This window comes from Sinocyclocheilus grahami, unplaced genomic scaffold, assembly GCF_001515645.1.
Source record: "Sinocyclocheilus grahami isolate Dianchi unplaced genomic scaffold, SAMN03320097.WGS_v1.1 scaffold118.1, whole genome shotgun sequence".
Lineage (NCBI taxonomy): Eukaryota > Metazoa > Chordata > Actinopteri > Cypriniformes > Cyprinidae > Sinocyclocheilus > Sinocyclocheilus grahami.
Genome location: NW_015505297.1, coordinates 1,902,809 through 1,920,465, shown reverse-complemented (window position 1 = coordinate 1,920,465; position 17,657 = coordinate 1,902,809). Strand labels below are relative to the sequence as shown.

General features: G+C 36.0%; 1 protein-coding gene across 1 annotated transcript; it reads right to left on the bottom strand.

Annotated features, from left to right (window-relative positions):
- Positions 1 to 3,250: 3,250 nt before the first annotated feature.
- Positions 3,251 to 10,829, bottom strand: sccpdha.1 (saccharopine dehydrogenase a, tandem duplicate 1). The gene is given in 12 exon segments (XM_016278125.1): positions 3,251 to 3,565; positions 3,929 to 4,010; positions 4,570 to 4,681; positions 4,761 to 4,817; positions 4,910 to 5,029; positions 6,444 to 6,579; positions 6,581 to 6,642; positions 6,752 to 6,801; positions 6,888 to 7,017; positions 7,898 to 7,978; positions 8,790 to 8,902; positions 10,516 to 10,829. Coding segments are annotated over 12 exon segments (1,233 nt in total). The 5' UTR covers positions 10,715 to 10,829; the 3' UTR covers positions 3,251 to 3,474.
- Positions 10,830 to 17,657: the final 6,828 nt, after the last annotated feature.

Below are 17,657 nucleotides of genomic sequence, written 5' to 3'. Positions count from 1 at the left end.
CAGTGTTCAGATTTTTGCACTAGAAATTTATGCAAACTAGCACATTTCATTAAATAATGCCTCATCTGCATATTTAAGGGGAGACACTGCAGTGCAGGCAAAAGCACTTTTTTCATTCACCTGTCAATTTTGACATTTTGGGCTTTTTGGTTTTTCATAAAGTGTTGTTTGAGACTAGTGATAATTTGCTTGATTATATACAACATTTTATTTCCCCAAAAATTGTGAAAATATATTGTTTTCTGGCTGTTCAAAGTATTTTCTGAATTAGAGAGTGACAAAAAGAGATACCCAAAATTCCCTCTGTAAAAACATTTGCCTTTAATATGTCCAAAAAAAAAAAATAATTTGGAAACTGACTACTGAACTATCCAGTGTTCAGATTTTTGTACTAGAAATGTATGCAAATTAGCGCATATTTCATAAAATAATGCCTCATTTGCATATTTAAACAGCATTTTACAAAACTTGTAATACAATTTTTTTTTTTGCAATTATCAATGTAATCAATCAACTGGGTAAGGTGATAACTATTAGTTAGTTATCATTCAGGGCCTGAATTTTATTTTTTTAAATATGGGAAATTCCCCTTTTAGGTGACTCTTTAGACATTTTTCAAAAATATAATTATTGCACCTAAATGTTTGATCATGCAGTGCATTTTTGTTTTTACAATGTCGCAATTGCTGCACAATAGCTTACACACAGCACAAGCCTGATTTCATGAGCTGTACTGTACACTCTAAAAAATGTGCTAGCTCAACAAAAAAAATTTACGCAACAGTTTGCATAATTTTATGAGTTATGACAACTTCTAATGAAATTATGTTCAACCAACAAACTACATTGAGTTAGAAGAACTTAGCAATTTGTAACATATTTTTAAGTTAATTACTAAAAACAATTAAGTTGCTCCAAATGAATTTGTTGGCCTGGAACCAATTTATGTGATCTTTTTTTTCAGTTCAAATCCACAGCTATCATGACACACGCTAATTGTAACTTACTTGGCATGTATAATGAACAGGTAATATGTTACTTTTCACTGGCATTGGTGCAGTCATTGCTAATAGAGTCAATGTGTGTACCTTCATGTGCTCTACTCTTCAGCACAATCGTAACCATAAAAACTTCCAACATAACAGAAACTCTTAAATGTCAAACATAACAGCATTAAACACTAATGGGTCTTTCCCTTCACTAAAAAAGAAAACACATAAAAAAAACACTTAATTTCAACATTTACTCTCCTTATCCAGTCCTATGCAAAGTATGCTGGGAACTAGAAATCCACGTCTCATAGATATGTATACGTAGATGCCTCATTAGCGACTGTTATGGGCCGCTATACGTAAGCCGTCCGCCGTATTCGAAGGGTCAACTTGACGTCATTCACCATAACAGTAACATAAGTTACCAATGTTTCAAAACTTGTAATATTGAGTTAATACATTTAATAACAAACCAACACATTCTCACCTGTAGGTTATCACGTTTCTTTGGAAATTTAAATCCCGGCAGTTTTTACAACCATCGGCTGTGCAGGATTGTGACATCTTCAAATATTAATTGATTATAATGGTGAATGACGTCAAGTTGACTGTTAAAGATGGCGGACACGTCTACGTGCTTGACGCAGTCGAATGGGGCATCTACCTATACATATCTATGCCCTGACTACCCAATTTCCAAAGTTAACAAGACCATATTGAGTTACTACAACTTATTTTTTAAAGAAATTCAATTAACGCAGAAATTTTAGTTTAAATTACACACAAAACTAAGTTAATGTACTGATCATTATTATTATGTCAACTGAACTCAACCAAATAATGTTTGCAACTTAAAAGGTTTAATAAAGTTATTAAATTAGAATTTTTAACTTGCAACCATGCATTTATTTAAAGGCACAATATGTAATTTTCGCCGCTAGAGGGTGCGTATTCAAAATAAACAAAGAGGCAAAGGCGTAGTTTGATAACGCTGTGACTGGGTGTGGAATCATGGGAGTTGTGGTCTTCATCCCCACAGCCGATGCAATCCAACGGGACTCGGGCAGAAATCATGTTCATGGATGAGCTAATGATTTATTAACGTAGTAGAATGAAGCAGGGTGAGGCGGAAAGCCGTCGAAGTGAAACGAGGCCGCTGAACGAGCGTGACACACGGCTCGAAAGCAGCAGAGCTTTTATTATGCCACAGTTGACCGCTTCGGCTCCTTCCGGTCTTGTGTGTGTGGGGTAAAGCAGCGCTGTTTTATCATACTAGATACATTTGAAAGTTCTGTTATAATGCTACTCTGTGCGGTCGTCACCGGTCTATTAAAACGCACAACATATTAAAGCGTCTTTGGTGTTTCCTTGTTTTCTACAAAACAAAACCGGAAATCGAGGGGTTACGACGTCATTGGCAGGCGACACAATGACACTATGGACACGCTCCGTGTCACTAGATAAAATTGCTTATTTCTCTGGATTTAAACATTCTTCGAAACATTTGGGATAATGTAAGTACACAAGTCAGCAAAATATATAACACCGTTATAGTGGTTTTTGGATATTTTAATTTAAAAAATCTTACATATTGTGCCTTTAAGTTGTGGTAACAGGCCCCCTGAATCATTTTTAAGAGTAAGGTGGCCTTATGTGTGTCCGCGCTCCTATTTGGGAGCACTACTAATAAGGTTTAGTGAAGTTTTGTTCACAAGTCAACTAAAAACTTTTAATAAATTAAGAGATTTAAGAAATGGTGGTTCATCAATATATATATATATATATATTTTTACACAAAATTGCATGAATTTTCGTGACATACTGCATACTGTTTCACAGACTATAAAAGTAGGCTGTATACAGTAAGCAAGTACTACATTTTAGTTACATAATATTATACATAGAATACAGTTTGATATGTACTTTATTTAGTTAGAAACAAACCAGAATAGCATTCTGCAATCTTTCAAACAACTCACAGATTCATTGGTCTCTAAAACATTCTCTCTTATTTCTTGTATTAATTATTCTGCTAGTTACATGATTCACAAATATAACAACTCATGACAATATTACAAAAACTAGTTCTTTCTCTAACTAGGCCTATATTTTCTTTCAACTCTGGGTGTGCTTTTAAATGTTTTTAGAGATGTCGGTCATCTGTGAGAATTAGCATTTCTGTCGATACAAACAATGCAAGAAAAATGTCAAACTTTTCAAACCGAAACATGTGTGATCAAATTTCAAGAGTGTTTGTGCCACAATCATAGTGCAGATTTCACAGCCATTTGAGCAGAGTGCATGCTAACAAACCCGTCCCAGTGTACCGTGCACAAACGAGGACACTAAACCGGAAAACAGCAACACCGTTAGGAAGCTTTACATAGCAACAAGAATCTCTATGCTCAAGCAAGCAAATGAATAGGTGCTTCACAAGACTGATGCAAAAGCCAAGCCGGTTAAGCCCTGTTTAATCTCTCACTTAAAGGACAGAGAACTGAATGCCATGTTTGTTGAGGCGGTCGACGATGGTGGTCTTGGCGAATGTCGCTCCTGGAGTGTAAACACCGCCACTGTGGAGAATCACCCAATAATATAAAGTCAGAACATGCCACTTAAAGGGACAGATCACCCAAAAACTGTATGAGTTTCTTTCTTCTGCTGAACACAAAAGAAGAATGTTGGTAACTATACAGTTGCTGGTCCCCGTTGACTTCCATAGTATTTTCTTCCATACCATGGAAGTCAGTGGGGACCAGCAACTGTTTGTTTACCATCATTCTTCAAAATATCTTCATTTGTGTTCAACAGAAGAAATTCATACATGTTCAGAACAGCTTGAGGGTGAGAATTTTCAATTCTGGGTGAACTATCCCATTAATAATACAAACTGCTTATTTAAATGTTGTTTTGACCTCATATATGGCTGGACTCACGTTTTTGGAAGAGAATCGGATTCGTTCAACATGGTAAGGGCCGCCTGAACCATAGCAATTGGTGTGGCGACGTATCCTGCCTCTAGAAAATACCACACACAAAAAATGGAAATGAGAAATATGCATTGATGCAGCTACATTAATGGCGGATTTCCACTGCATGTTACAGCTCACTTTTGGGGGGTTTTCCACTGTGTACAGTACCTAGTACCTGGTACTTTTTTTAGTATCACCTCGGTTGAGGTTCCAAGCGAGCCTTACCGATACTAAAATGTAACGTGTAAACATGGCAGATCACTGATTGGTCAGAGAAAGTCGTCACTACCAGCGTCGTTGGATTTGCGATACGATACAAAACCGCCAGTTTTAAATGCATAATCAGCAACAGTCACAGCAGTATCATTTTTTTCGCACGACTTTAAAGACCTGTTTAAAACGACAGTCACACGCAACTTGAAAAAAGAAATGGCTGTATCGTGGTCAGTAGACAAGGTGGCGGCGCAACTAATAACGATCAGTACCACCACTTTGAAGCGGTACTAAACTACAGTGGAAAAGCAAACCGAGCCAAAGTAAAGCGAGCCGAGTCGTACCACACAGTGGAAAAGCACCACAATATGAGGCAGATTTGAATACGGTACCTGGTCCTTTGACCAGAGTGCGGATCTTGCCGTTGGGTTTGCCCTCACTGGGGTCTGAACCTTCAGTGTAACCCTCTCCATGAAAGATGAAACGGAAAGAGGAGCCCTCCATCTGCAGATATCACATTTAAATGAATCAGATCCTAAAAATAGAGCTGATAGCCTAGATGATGATAATGTGGGTATAATACCTGTTTCCTAGTTGGACCTTCTTTGGAGAAGAAACCAAATGAGAAAAACTCCGGAAACTGCAGACAAAGTATATGTTTAAGATCCACAAACAAAAAAATCTAATTAAATGCAATATATAGCTTTCACAACATGATATAGCATGTTATACCTTAATGAGCAGATTTCTGCCAAAGCTGAACTTTACAAGGAAAAAGAACATCAATCCAGCGAAGACAAGTTTGAAAATGTTGGAAATACCGCCGACACCAACATACGCCCCGTACTGAACCTGTAAGAAACATACACATAGTGTCAGTACATGTAAAACATAAAACATTTATGGTAATGCAGGTCATTTTACAGTAATTTTGTTTGGTCTTTAGTAAAGGTAGATGCCAAATTTAATTTGATTTTGATGTGAATGAATATGACACAGTCAGGTCAATATGCCTTACTGTTGTATATCTTAGGCCCCGTTTACACTAGTGCGTTTTCACTGCGTTTCAGAAATGATCTCCGTCCACACTACACAACCGAAACCGCATGCCACATGACCATTCATGCAGGTACAACCATAGATATGTATAGGTAGATTCCCCATTCGACTGCGCCAAGCACGTAGACGCGTCCGCCATCTTCAACGGTCAACTTGACGTCATTCACCATTATAATCAATTAATATTCTACGATGCCACAATCCTGCATAGCTGATTTTGTAAAAACTGCCGGGATTTAAATTCCCCGAAGAAACGGGATAACCTTTCACAGGTGAAAATGTGTTGGTTTGTGTTTGTATTAACTCAATATTACAAGTTTTGAAACATTGGTAACTTATGTTACTGTTATGGTGAATGATGTCAAGTTGACCCTTCGAATATGGCGGACAGCTTATGTATAGCGGCCCATAACAGTCGCTAATGAGGCATCTACGTATACATATCTATGGGTACAACAATGAGCATGATGTTATTGTTTACACGGTCATCAAGGATACGCAGAGCTAATGTTGGCAGCTACGCCATCGTTTTCAAAAGTCTACGTTTTGGTCCGTTTACACTGAAACGCAACCCCGGAGTTTTCAAACTAAAATGGGGTCTGCAGCGTTTTACGCTAGAGTAGTGTAAACATCAGGTGTAACTGTAGCAAAAGTTATGCGTTTTAAAACGAAAACGCACTAGCGTAAACGTAGCCTTACACTTGTACATCTGTTGCTTAGCCAATGAAATGTCTTTTCACAAATTTCCAGCAGGGGGAAAAACCCTCATAGTGTGTGCTTCTTTTTTACTTACTGAACTGCCTTTACTTACATCCTTAACAAGGGAATTACATTGACTTGTGAGAAAAGACTATTGAAAAAAAGTCTATGAATTACTGCTTTAATCTTGTTGTTTAATCAGTCAATGTTGTCATTTTTCTAAAACCTCATGCGTTTACTGGTTAAACTAGTTCAGTTTCAGTCCAGTTTAACTGGTTCAGTGTTGAGTTAAACTAACACTCACATTTGTACTGTCCCCTTGCCGCCTTTTCCAATAATTCTATGTGAAAATTATGTCGGGTTGTTCATTGATACTGAACTAGTGTTATTTTATGTTCATTTGTCATTTTTATTAGTTTTCACTTTATTTCAGTTTTAGTAATTTTAATATAATATTTATATTTTGTTATATACAGCTTTATTTCAATTAAAAGTTTGAATGACTTACCGGAGACTCAGTGAGTTCTTCATTTAAGTAGCGCTGGGTCCTTTTAACCACTGATGGGTCGGAACCCATGAAGGGAATTGCATATTGTTGCAACTCGTTACTATAAAACAGTGTGCCCCTGTAAATAGAAATTAAACTTGTTGCCGTCGGCTAACCCATAGATAGCCGACTGCCAGGTGCCATCATGGATGCAGCCTCCCTGTGGGCACACACCAGAATGAGGGTCAGCTGACACTTAAACACAGAGGCTTTTTAAAAATATTTAAATATTTCAGGGTTTTTAAGGTTAAAAAAATAAGAGCACCAACCTCTGTCCCTGCACTCACAGTCAAAAAGCTCTCAATGGCTGTTAGTGTCCCTGGTAATGGAATTTAAAAAAATATATATATTAATATGCAATTAAGAATATAGTTATATAATATAATAATTACATGACAAACATACCTTTAAACTGGTCCCTGGTGTAAATGACACCCATATCTGCAGGAATGGAATCAAAACCACAGCTTCCCACAATGTAGACGCCCTTTTCAGCAGCCTGGTCATGGTAGTTTAGCTGCATACGCTCCAGGAACTGCAGCAAATAGAACATAAACAACACTGATTTCTATATTTTGGGTTTGCACTCAAACCAAAATGTTGCTCAAGTCAGTATTAAATCAAAACAGACCCAATTTGCTTGACACACATTCCTGGCCTTACAATTCATCATGTTAGTACAAAGACTATGTCTTCACGTTTGACTCAGGAAAGTCACATTATGGAATTATTGTGAATACTTCATGTCGACTTTAAGGCCGCGTGTCCACCAAAGCGTTTTTAGCCAGCTGAAAGTGCTAGGTGCTCTGCTGAAAATACCCAGCGGGTTTTTTTATCAGTTGAGACCATAGACTGTATTGAGACGCTGTGGTTTCTATGATACGGAATAACCACTGAAGTAATATGGAAGATAATTTTTCTCCAAGCCTTATTTTTCATAATAACATGGTAGTCCGGCAATTCCATCTGGTAAAGAAATAAATACTCGGAGACAAGCAATATTAACTTCTCCATTGATGTTCAGTTCAGTCGTAGACTCGTAGTACAAGCAGAGTGTGACGGTTGATTGGTATTAGTCCTGCCCCTCCTCCACTGTGATTGGTCAGCTGACTAAAAAGTGACAGTGATGAGTGCTGCATTTTACCGGGCCACCGTTCTTCAACTCTCTGGAACGAGATTAAAAACCAGGGGGCTGAAAAAGACGCTCAGCGCTCGGCATGCTCCTGGCGTTTGAAAGAAATGCGGCGCTCCCATTGAAAACAATTTTAAAAATGTGCTAGCCTCGGGGAAAAAAAGCTTTGGTGGACACGCAGCCTAATATTGTTATGACATGTTATGATCCAATGCCTGTTTATGGTTTTAGTGTAATTTTGATTGTGATCATGAAAAAAGAACAAAGTGTCAGGAAAAAGCACCTGTGGTTCTCCAGAGATATCAATGCAGTGTGTTCCGTTCTCCACACAAGATTGGACAACAGGTTCACCAAAAAATCTGTACTGTAGAAAGAAAAAAGAAATCAAAGCGCTGAATCAATACTATACACTATTTCTTCAGAAGCAAATCAGCATATTAGAATGATTTCTGAAGGATCATGTGACACTGAAGACTGGAGTAATGACGCTGAAAATTCAGCTTTACATCACAGGAATAAATTACTACATAATATTTATTTTGAATTGTAATAATTTCACAAAATTACTGTTTTAACTGTATATTTGATCATATAAATGCTGCCTTGCTGAGCATAAGAGCCTTACTGACCCCAAACTTTTGAATGGTAGTGTAAATTAACATTTAAACAATATTCTATACAATATGTAAACTATTGACTAAAAATACCTGGGGGGGAAAAAAAAAAAACTAAAATATCTGGGAAAAAAATCTTTACTCCTTTAGATATGACATGACAAACAACAACAACAACAACAACAACAACAAAAATCTAAAGCCGCAGTCACACTAGACTTGTCTTTGAGCATACAAAACTTTTTCGCATGAGCTTGCATTTCTGCTCTCGTATGAATGAAAGTCAATGGAATGAAAAGTGTATTGTGACCGACCCTTAATACAAGATCATCTGATGTTCAATGTACAACTGTGATTATCATCTTGTTTGAAGGACAGTATTGCATAACCACATATAGTCACATACAGTTGCCAGCCTGATGTAGCAAGCTGGGTAAACATTAGGGTGTTGCACTGCAAAAAGTCATTTATCAATAGCCTGATGTTTTATGACTAAACAATCATATATATAATGCAGCTCATATATAATGGATTCTGTGTGCTACAGTCTTGCATACTTACAGGCCCCACACAGCTGAGCACAATAACAGCCTGTTTGCACATGACAGCCAATGAATCTGGATCGCTGACATCTGCGACGAGAATATCTACCTCAGACTTCAGCTCCGGCTTACCTGAGAACAAACATTTTAAACATGACTGCTGTTATGCTATTGCTTGTACACTGCCATTATGCAAACTCTGCTGGGTTATGTCTCATATTTAATGCAAACTGGTGACTGTAAATTATTAAAGATTATGATTTACTGCATAAATGCAAAACGGTCTAGGCCAAACTCCATGTCATAAATAATTCAGTTGGGTCCACTAAGATCAAATAACTTTCACAAAAAGGAGTCCTAAACAGTCTTATCTTTATTCAGTGCCCCTTAATTCTTATCGAAATCTAAATATAACTCGGAGCAAATGTTCTGCTTGAGCCCATCCACTCAAAGCTACACGATTAAATGCATTGAATATGTCACTGTAATATAATTTCCCATCAGCTGTTGAGGATTAATTACACCGTCCCTGAAGACCACCATGACCAAAGAGCCTATTGTTTAAAAAAATGCATACATTATCCAAGCTAAACAATGCAGTGTATGTACTACGCCGAGGCATTTATTTGTCAAAGCAACAAAAAAAAAAGCATTAAAGAAAATCAGTTTGCCACGATGTGAGTCAAAGTCGAGTCCAATCCAGTATAGCTGGGTCAATGCAACCCTTCTAACACTTTCACATCTTTGCCAAGTTTGCAGCTCTTACAGTCTATAATGCTTCCTTTTGTACTTCAGCTAAAAGCATATCATTTAAATACAGATATTTTCAAATAGTCATTCTGCTCAACTATCCTGTAACTCTTTCAAAAGATGCAAAACATCAGTAAATATCTCTGAAGAGTCAAAACTAAATTTGCTAATAATAGTATTTTACATCTGCTGAGTATTGAGAAAAATGTCCAAACTTTGTTTGCTAAGGTTGTGGAATGCACTTATATATTAGAATGCTTAGAATTGTAACTGTTACAATATTAAAATATCATGCAACATATTAATAATTAAATAAATAATTTTGTGCTTTTGTCATTTTAAAGTTGTTGTTTTTTTCATTATCCAAGCTAAACAATGCAGTGTATGTACTACGCCGAGGCATTTATTTGTCAAAGCAACAAAAAAAAAGCATTAAAGAAAATCAGTTTGCCACGATGTGAGTCAAAGTCGAGTCCAATCCAGTATAGCTGGGTCAATGCAACCCTTCTAACACTTTCACATCTTTGCCAAGTTTGCAGCTCTTACAGTCTATAATGCTTCCTTTTGTACTTCAGCTAAAAGCGTATCATTTAAATACAGATATTTTCAAATAGTCATTCTGCTCAACTATCCTGTAACTCTTTCAAAAGATGCAAAACATCAGTAAATATCTCTGAAGAGTCAAAACTAAATTTGCTAATAATAGTGAATATCTGCTGAGTATTGAGAAAAATGTCCAAACTTTGTTTGCTAAGGTTGTGGAATGCACTTATATATTAGAATGCTTAGAATTGTAACTGTTACAATATTAAAATATCATGCATCATATTAATAATTAAATAAATAATTTTGTGCTTTTGTCATTTTAAAGTTGTTTTTTTTAACAACGTAATTTAGCAACTTTTAGCAACAAATCAACCTTCCTTTAGCAACTTCCCCTCAAAATTAGTTGGCAACACTGATTTCAACACATAATTGAAGGAGGCTTCACGCACTGAGAGCTTCGGCGGCCTGCTCCACAACTTTCTCCAGCTTGGTTCTGTTCCTGCCGGCTACGGCCCACTTCAAATTCCCCTTGGGACCCTCGGACGCGGTGCGGGCCACCTCCTCCACCACAAACTGTCCCGTGAAACCAGAAGCGCCAAAGATGATGATGTGGTAGGGTCTGCTGGATGAAGTGCTGAACGCCGCCATAGCGCTGCCGAGCTGCTGGTCGTCCGGACTGACGCTGGAAGAGACCGACTGCGATCAGCGAGACGAACACCTGACAGTTGAGCGTCTGACTTCCGCAGCGAGCGGTGCCAACGCCTTCAACTAGATGTGCATTGAAGAGCGTCATCGGTGTGCAGCTTTGTATGCGCACCTTCTGAAATGATCAATAAAATAAGGGAGGAAGATGGATGCCCAGTGGGGGGTTCGTTAAAAAAATTATTATCCACAGATTTAGAAGTTGTTGTAACTACAGAAACTACGCAGAATCATGCAAAGATAGTCTGTGTTGAGAAAACAAGAATTGCGTCGATTGTACGCATGCAGTACATCTAGAACACAACCGTGCCATCCGCCACATCGTCTTGTTTTTGATTGGTCTACTCTGTGGGCGGAATGGGGTTTGAGATAAGATTTTTAGGATTACAGTATGATATTTGTGATTTTATGAAATAACGATTTTTACGTATTGGTGCATTTTTTATATATTTTATGTGGTTTATAATTGGAAAATTAAATTTAATATAATACAGAATTAACAGACAAATACACACATTTTTTTATTGTTAATGTTACCTAAATTACATAATTGTTATAGATTATATTAATAAGATTCTTAGAATCGCAGTAAAATATTTGTATTATCACAACAATTTACTTTTTATTTAAAATATGACTATATTTTTAAAAATATTTTGTTGTTTACACTCTTATATGAATACAATATTAAATTAATATACTTAAGTAATATAATTAATACAACCACCATTTCTACTTTATGTAGATAAATAATTTAGTCAATTCACAACCCATTTTTGTCTGTAATGTGACATTTCCCCAGGATATTCAATGAGAGAAATAGTCATTAAAAAAAGATTTTAATGAATATTTATTATATTTTAATGATCAAGTCCCTAAATACCCCCCCCCCCCCCCCCTTTTTTTTTTGAACCATACAATTAGGAAATACAGCAATCATCACATGATATATACAAAATTATGTAAAACAAATATGTTCGAATTGTCTCTGTACAGACAGTAAAAGAGAGTGCATGCACCAGAACGTATAATTCTAAAAGACTTTGCATTAAATAAATACTGAAAAATCACACAATAAAGACATTCAACGGTCATCTGAACCAGCCAGACAACATACAAAATAGAAAACAGAGAGCACAAAATAAACTTTTACAGTTCTCGCCAAGTATGTCCATGCACTTGAGCAGAGCACAGCAAACAGACATCTATGTGTTAAATCTACATGTTAAAGGAACACTTTGGGACGTTTTTGTTGCTAAATATAATTTTTTGAAATTATTTTTTTAATGTAATTTTAATTTCAGAATCATGCATTATCAGAAGTCATTATTTACAATAAACTAAATTAAAAAATTCAAAGTACTGCTGTTAAAAGATACAAAACACTGTGTATACACAAGATAGCTCATAATAAATCTGTATTATCCTGAGTAAGCAAGATTAATAATACATGTTCTTTACTATTCAGCATTCAGGAATCCATTTGCCCAGTGCTTCTGCTGAGTTGGGTTTACCCCACTTCATAAATTATGTACATGAGAATGAAAGTATTGGAGACGGTCAGGAAAGAGAGTCAGTCATGTTACATCACCAGCCACCAAGGAATGAAAAAGGTCACAGAATGGTCAAACGACTAAAGACCAATCAGCACCGAGAATGAGTGGACATTCTGAAGAGCTGCCGCCCTCTGACCAATCAATACTGAATCCCATGAATAAATCTGAATATTAATGACATGAGCGATCGCGGCTGCATAGTGTTGTTATTGTTAACTTAAACTAAGTAAAACAATTAAAAATGTTTTTGAATTGAAATAAGCTGAAATAAAATATCAATGAATGAAAAAATTAGATATGGAAAAAATTAAATGAAATAATGTGTAAGCTGATGTACTAAATATACTAAAACTGAAAATAAAATTAAATAGCTAATAATATAAAAAAACTAATAAAATTTACAAAACCACATAAAATTACTAAAATTAAAAAATAAGCTAGAGAGTCACTAAGTAAGCAATAAAGGAAAGAAAAATAACTTTAAATTAATTTAATTAAGAGAGGAATGACTTTACATCGACACTATTAGTTTGTGATCTTATTGAATTAAAGGGATAGTTCACCCAAAAATTAAAATTTGATGTTTATCTGCTTACCCCCAGGGCATCCAAGATGTAGGTGACTTTGTTGTTTCAGTTGAACACAAACAAATATTTTTAACTCAAACCGTTGCAGTCTGTCAGTCATATAATGTAAGTGAATGGGAATCATTGCTTTGAGAGTCAAAAAAACATACACAAACAAAACCAAACTAAACCCTGCGGCTCGTGACGATACACTGATGTGTAAAGACACGAAGCGATCGGTCTGTGCAAGAAACTGAACAGTATTTATATAGTTTTTTTTACCTCTGATTCACCGCAATGTCCGAATTGTCCTGAGCACGTTCGCATCTTCTTTATTTGCTTTACGGAGGATCGCAGACTTATAAGTGCATTACCGCCACCTATCTCTCAAATGGATCACTGACACTCCTAATTGAGATTGTAGATAGAGTGTCAATGGTCAATTTGAGAGATAGGTGGCGGTAATGCACTTATAAGTCTGCGATCTCCCATAAAACAAGAAGAAGAAGACGTGTCACGCGCCGGCTGTCGAGGACGCGCTCAGGACAGTTCAGACATTGCGGTGAATCAGAGGTAAAAAACAATATAAATACTGTTCAGTTTCTTGCACAGACCGATCGTTTCATGTCTTTACACATCTGTGTAGCGTCACGAGCCACAGGGTTTAATTTGTTTTGTTTTTTTACTCTCAAAGCTGTGATTCCTATTCACTTCCATTATAAGACTGACAGACTGCAACGGTTTGAGTTAAAAATCTTTGTTTGTGTTCTACTGAAGAATCAAAGTCACCTACATCTTGGATGCCCTGGGGGTAAGCAGATAAACATCACATTTTCATTGTTGGGTGAACTATCCCTTTAAAAGTCATTTAAAAAAAGAGTAACAGGATTATTTTTCAATAAAAAACTGTTGGAGTCCACTCATTTCATCCTGAGAGCTTCCATATTTGGCAAGATCTGTCTCAATGAAAACAAACATTTTGGGCACTGCAATTATAGTTCTCTATTTTTACTCCATCATAGCGGTTACATTTATCAGAAGAGACTTAGGCCAAACATTTTTCAAAACCTGTAGAATGGCTCAATTCCACAGAGATTTTAAAAGCAGGTGAGCAGACCTCACTGTATAACTAAACACTGTATAAAATGTCCAAAGGCACATGAGGATGTGTTGTTACCATTGTTAAAGGTGTTGTTAGGCACAGAGTGTGTCATATGACCTATGTACATCTCTAATCAGATTTTAGTGACGGAACTGTTTCACTCAAAAGCTTTAAATACATTGATATAACATTAAATAGAGGTTGGTGAGGTAATTGTTCCTCATTTTATTTTAAGAAATATGTGTTCCTGAAAACCAGCAACAGCAAAACAGTCCACTTAAGGGTTAGATGTTAAACTCTGTTTTGCTTTAAATCTCTCACAAAAGAACTCCTGTTAGGAAGTACAAAGCACATAAGCAGCACGACAAATTAATAGGATAAAAAAACAGATGCATTAATCACTTGAGCAAATGGCACTTGAGTAGTTAGGCTTCCAAACACACCACAACGTGGTGAGCCGATCATGAAGTGGGCCATTAGCAGTCAGCAATCAACATAACAGCCCAAAAATAACACATGCTTATCATTGCTAATGAAAGTTTCCAGCTCCTCAAATGCACTCTGCTGACGCTCTTATACAGAAAAACATCACGTTTGATGAGTGTGGACTCAAAGTCAGTCGGGTAATGTTTGCTCTCTCTGTGGTCATTCAGCATTATTAGCCACAAAAGGCCGTAGTAACTCCATCACTGACCAGACATAGAAGACATGATTCTGTACATTTCTAACAAACATCGGCTCAGCAGTAGAGCTTCAGAATAAATCCACTTCCACTGCTGCGTCATTACTCAACAGATACAGCAGAGATACTTGCAATTAAAGCTATTTGATCTGCTGAGTCAATGGACTGATTCCCTAAATCATCATTTTAACTAGCGGTAGATTGATATTGGTTGGTTTTTTGACACACATACACACACACACACCAAAAATGTCAACCAATATCAGTCTACCACTAATTAAACTGATGATTTAGGGGATTTTCAGTAAATATTTTGTAAAAGCTCTCTAGATATTGGCAGTGGCCTTTAAAAAAAAAAACCCGTATCAGTCGACCACTATAACTTTGTGCAATATGTACTTGCATGCTTTATTAGATTAGCTATAGGACAAAATTTAAACTTCTAAACTGTTCTAAATAGAATAAAAATGTTTTCATAGAGATGAAATACAGACTGCTCAAAAGTTTGTAGACGGTACATTTTTTTTTAAAAGTGACATTTGCATAGTCACAAAAAAAGGTTTCAAATAAATGCTGTTCTTTTGAACTTTCAATCACAGTCGTGCTGCTTAAATATTTTTGTGGAAACATTGGTTATAAGAAATATTTTTTGAGCAGCAAATCAGCATATTAGAATGATTTCTGAAAGATCATGTGACACTGAAGACTGGAGTAATGATGCTGAAAATTCAGCGTTCCCATCGCAGAAATAACTTAAATTCATTTTAAAATAGAAAACCGACACCTGATCTATTAAAACAGAAACAGTTATTTTAAATTGTAATAATATTTCACAATATTCTTTTTAACTGTAATTTTGTTCAAATAAATGCAGCCTTGGTGAGACTTCTTTCAAAAACATAAAAAAAATCTCACAGACTCTAAACTTTTGAATATGCTTAAATTACTATATGCCTGAATAACTTAACGGATCTCAACAACAGTGCTGTAGCGAAGATGGCATATCATATTCTGGCAGTGCTGTGTACAGTATGTTCTGGGCATTGAGTCTACTACAAATGAACCAATAAATAATGAGCATTTTAATATTGCACTTCATAATACAAAGACTGCAAACATGTTTTGATTTTGGTTTTAGAGGTCAGTAGGTTCTGTCTGGTTAAAAAGCATTAGAATTTGGTCCTACTGAGCACAACTTAATCTGCACGCCCACCATGTTTTCAACCTTTCCAAGAAAAGGGAAAGCTCAGACAAATGTTCAAAAGTTCAAACATTTTAACCAGCTCAACAGACTCACTTTACTGTACAGGCTGAAGGTCACAATCGCCATTATTGTTGAGTCACAACTCTCATGAAACATCTATTATGGCACACTTAAGAAGATATTTTGGTTCAAAATATCTACAGGTTTGGAACGACATGTGCCTGGATAATGACAGATTTATTAATTTTTTTTAAAGATAATACTTTTTTTCTGCAAAGATGCAATAAATTAATAAAAACAGAGTAAAGACGTTATTATGTCACAAATTAATTCTATTTCAAATAAATGCATAATAAATGCTTTTGAACTTTGTATTTATTGAAGAATTCTGAAAAAATGTATCTCAGTTTCCACAAAAATAAACTGTAACAATATTACACAATTACAAAATGGTGCCTTGGTGAGCGTTAGAGACTGTTTTATAAAAAAAAAATCTTGCCAACCTCAAACTTTTAAATGGTAGTTTTATATTGACAGCACAAACTTACACAAGATGCCACACTAAACACTAGTCATGAAATCAAGATCCCTCTGCTAAGAAACGGCACATCACATGATTGGGAACAGAGCACAAAGCGTTTAAGGATATTGGCTTCGTGAAAGCCTGTATTGTGCTGGCAGAGATCAGTGGTCCAGATTTCATTGTTAATTGTCTCATTGAGGGTGGATGTGTCATTATGGCTGCCTGTTACAATCATTCAGCTCTGGTATTCGGGGGAAAGGTCACCCTTCAGGGCATCCAGTTCTCAGAATCACTGCTAAGATTCCGATATCTATTATGTATGTTCTTATCAAGACGCCTTCTCACCACAGTAACTTACAAGAAAGTAAAAGAGGTAATTACCAAACCGGGAGCTGAGATCATACAAGCTAAGCTTAAAAAACCAAGTATAGCAAGAAAATTATTATTAGAATATATCACGTTTTTACACATGGTTGCCATAGATGAGTCCCTATGAGCTCTGGATTAAAGGGATAGTTCACCTAAAAATGATTTCTGTCATAATTTCTGTCTGTTCTTTCTTCAGTGAAAATATAAAAAATATATTGAAGAATTGTCCATAGAATGGAAGCCGTTGGTCTCCAAAATGGTTTCGTTACCAACATTCTTCAAGATATTTTCTTTTATGTTCTGCAGAAAACAAGTCATACAGGTTTGGAACAACATGAGGGTGAGTAAATGATGACAGCATTTTGATTTCTGAGTGAACTGTCCCTTTAAGAACCAGTGAGACACGCTGTCGATTACCACAGACAATTCTGACTCCCACAGTTTTGTAAACTCTTAAAAAAAGAAGAAGAAAGGTCTAGATGGGACATAAATATGGTTATTTTACAATTATATGAATCTATTATTAATATAATTATTTTATGTTTAATAAAATCATACAATTGTATTATTTCATATAGTATTGAAGGTACTACTATGGTGGGTTTCAAACAATGCAATGCTTCAACTTCTGTAAGACCACTTATTTGAATTCTTTTGTGCAAAAATAAGTTATTTTGAGATATTAATAGCTGCGAAATTGTCTTTTTAGCATTGGGACTACTGTTATAGGCAGAAAGCCATATTAACAGTTTTTTAAGCTCGAGTTATTCTTTCTAGTAACCTTAACATGTGAAAGTTACCAGGGTTAAAATAAGGATTCATAATATTGCATAGACAAGGTCTGAAATCTATTCTATCTGTCTCAAGATAGAAATCAAAATGATTGT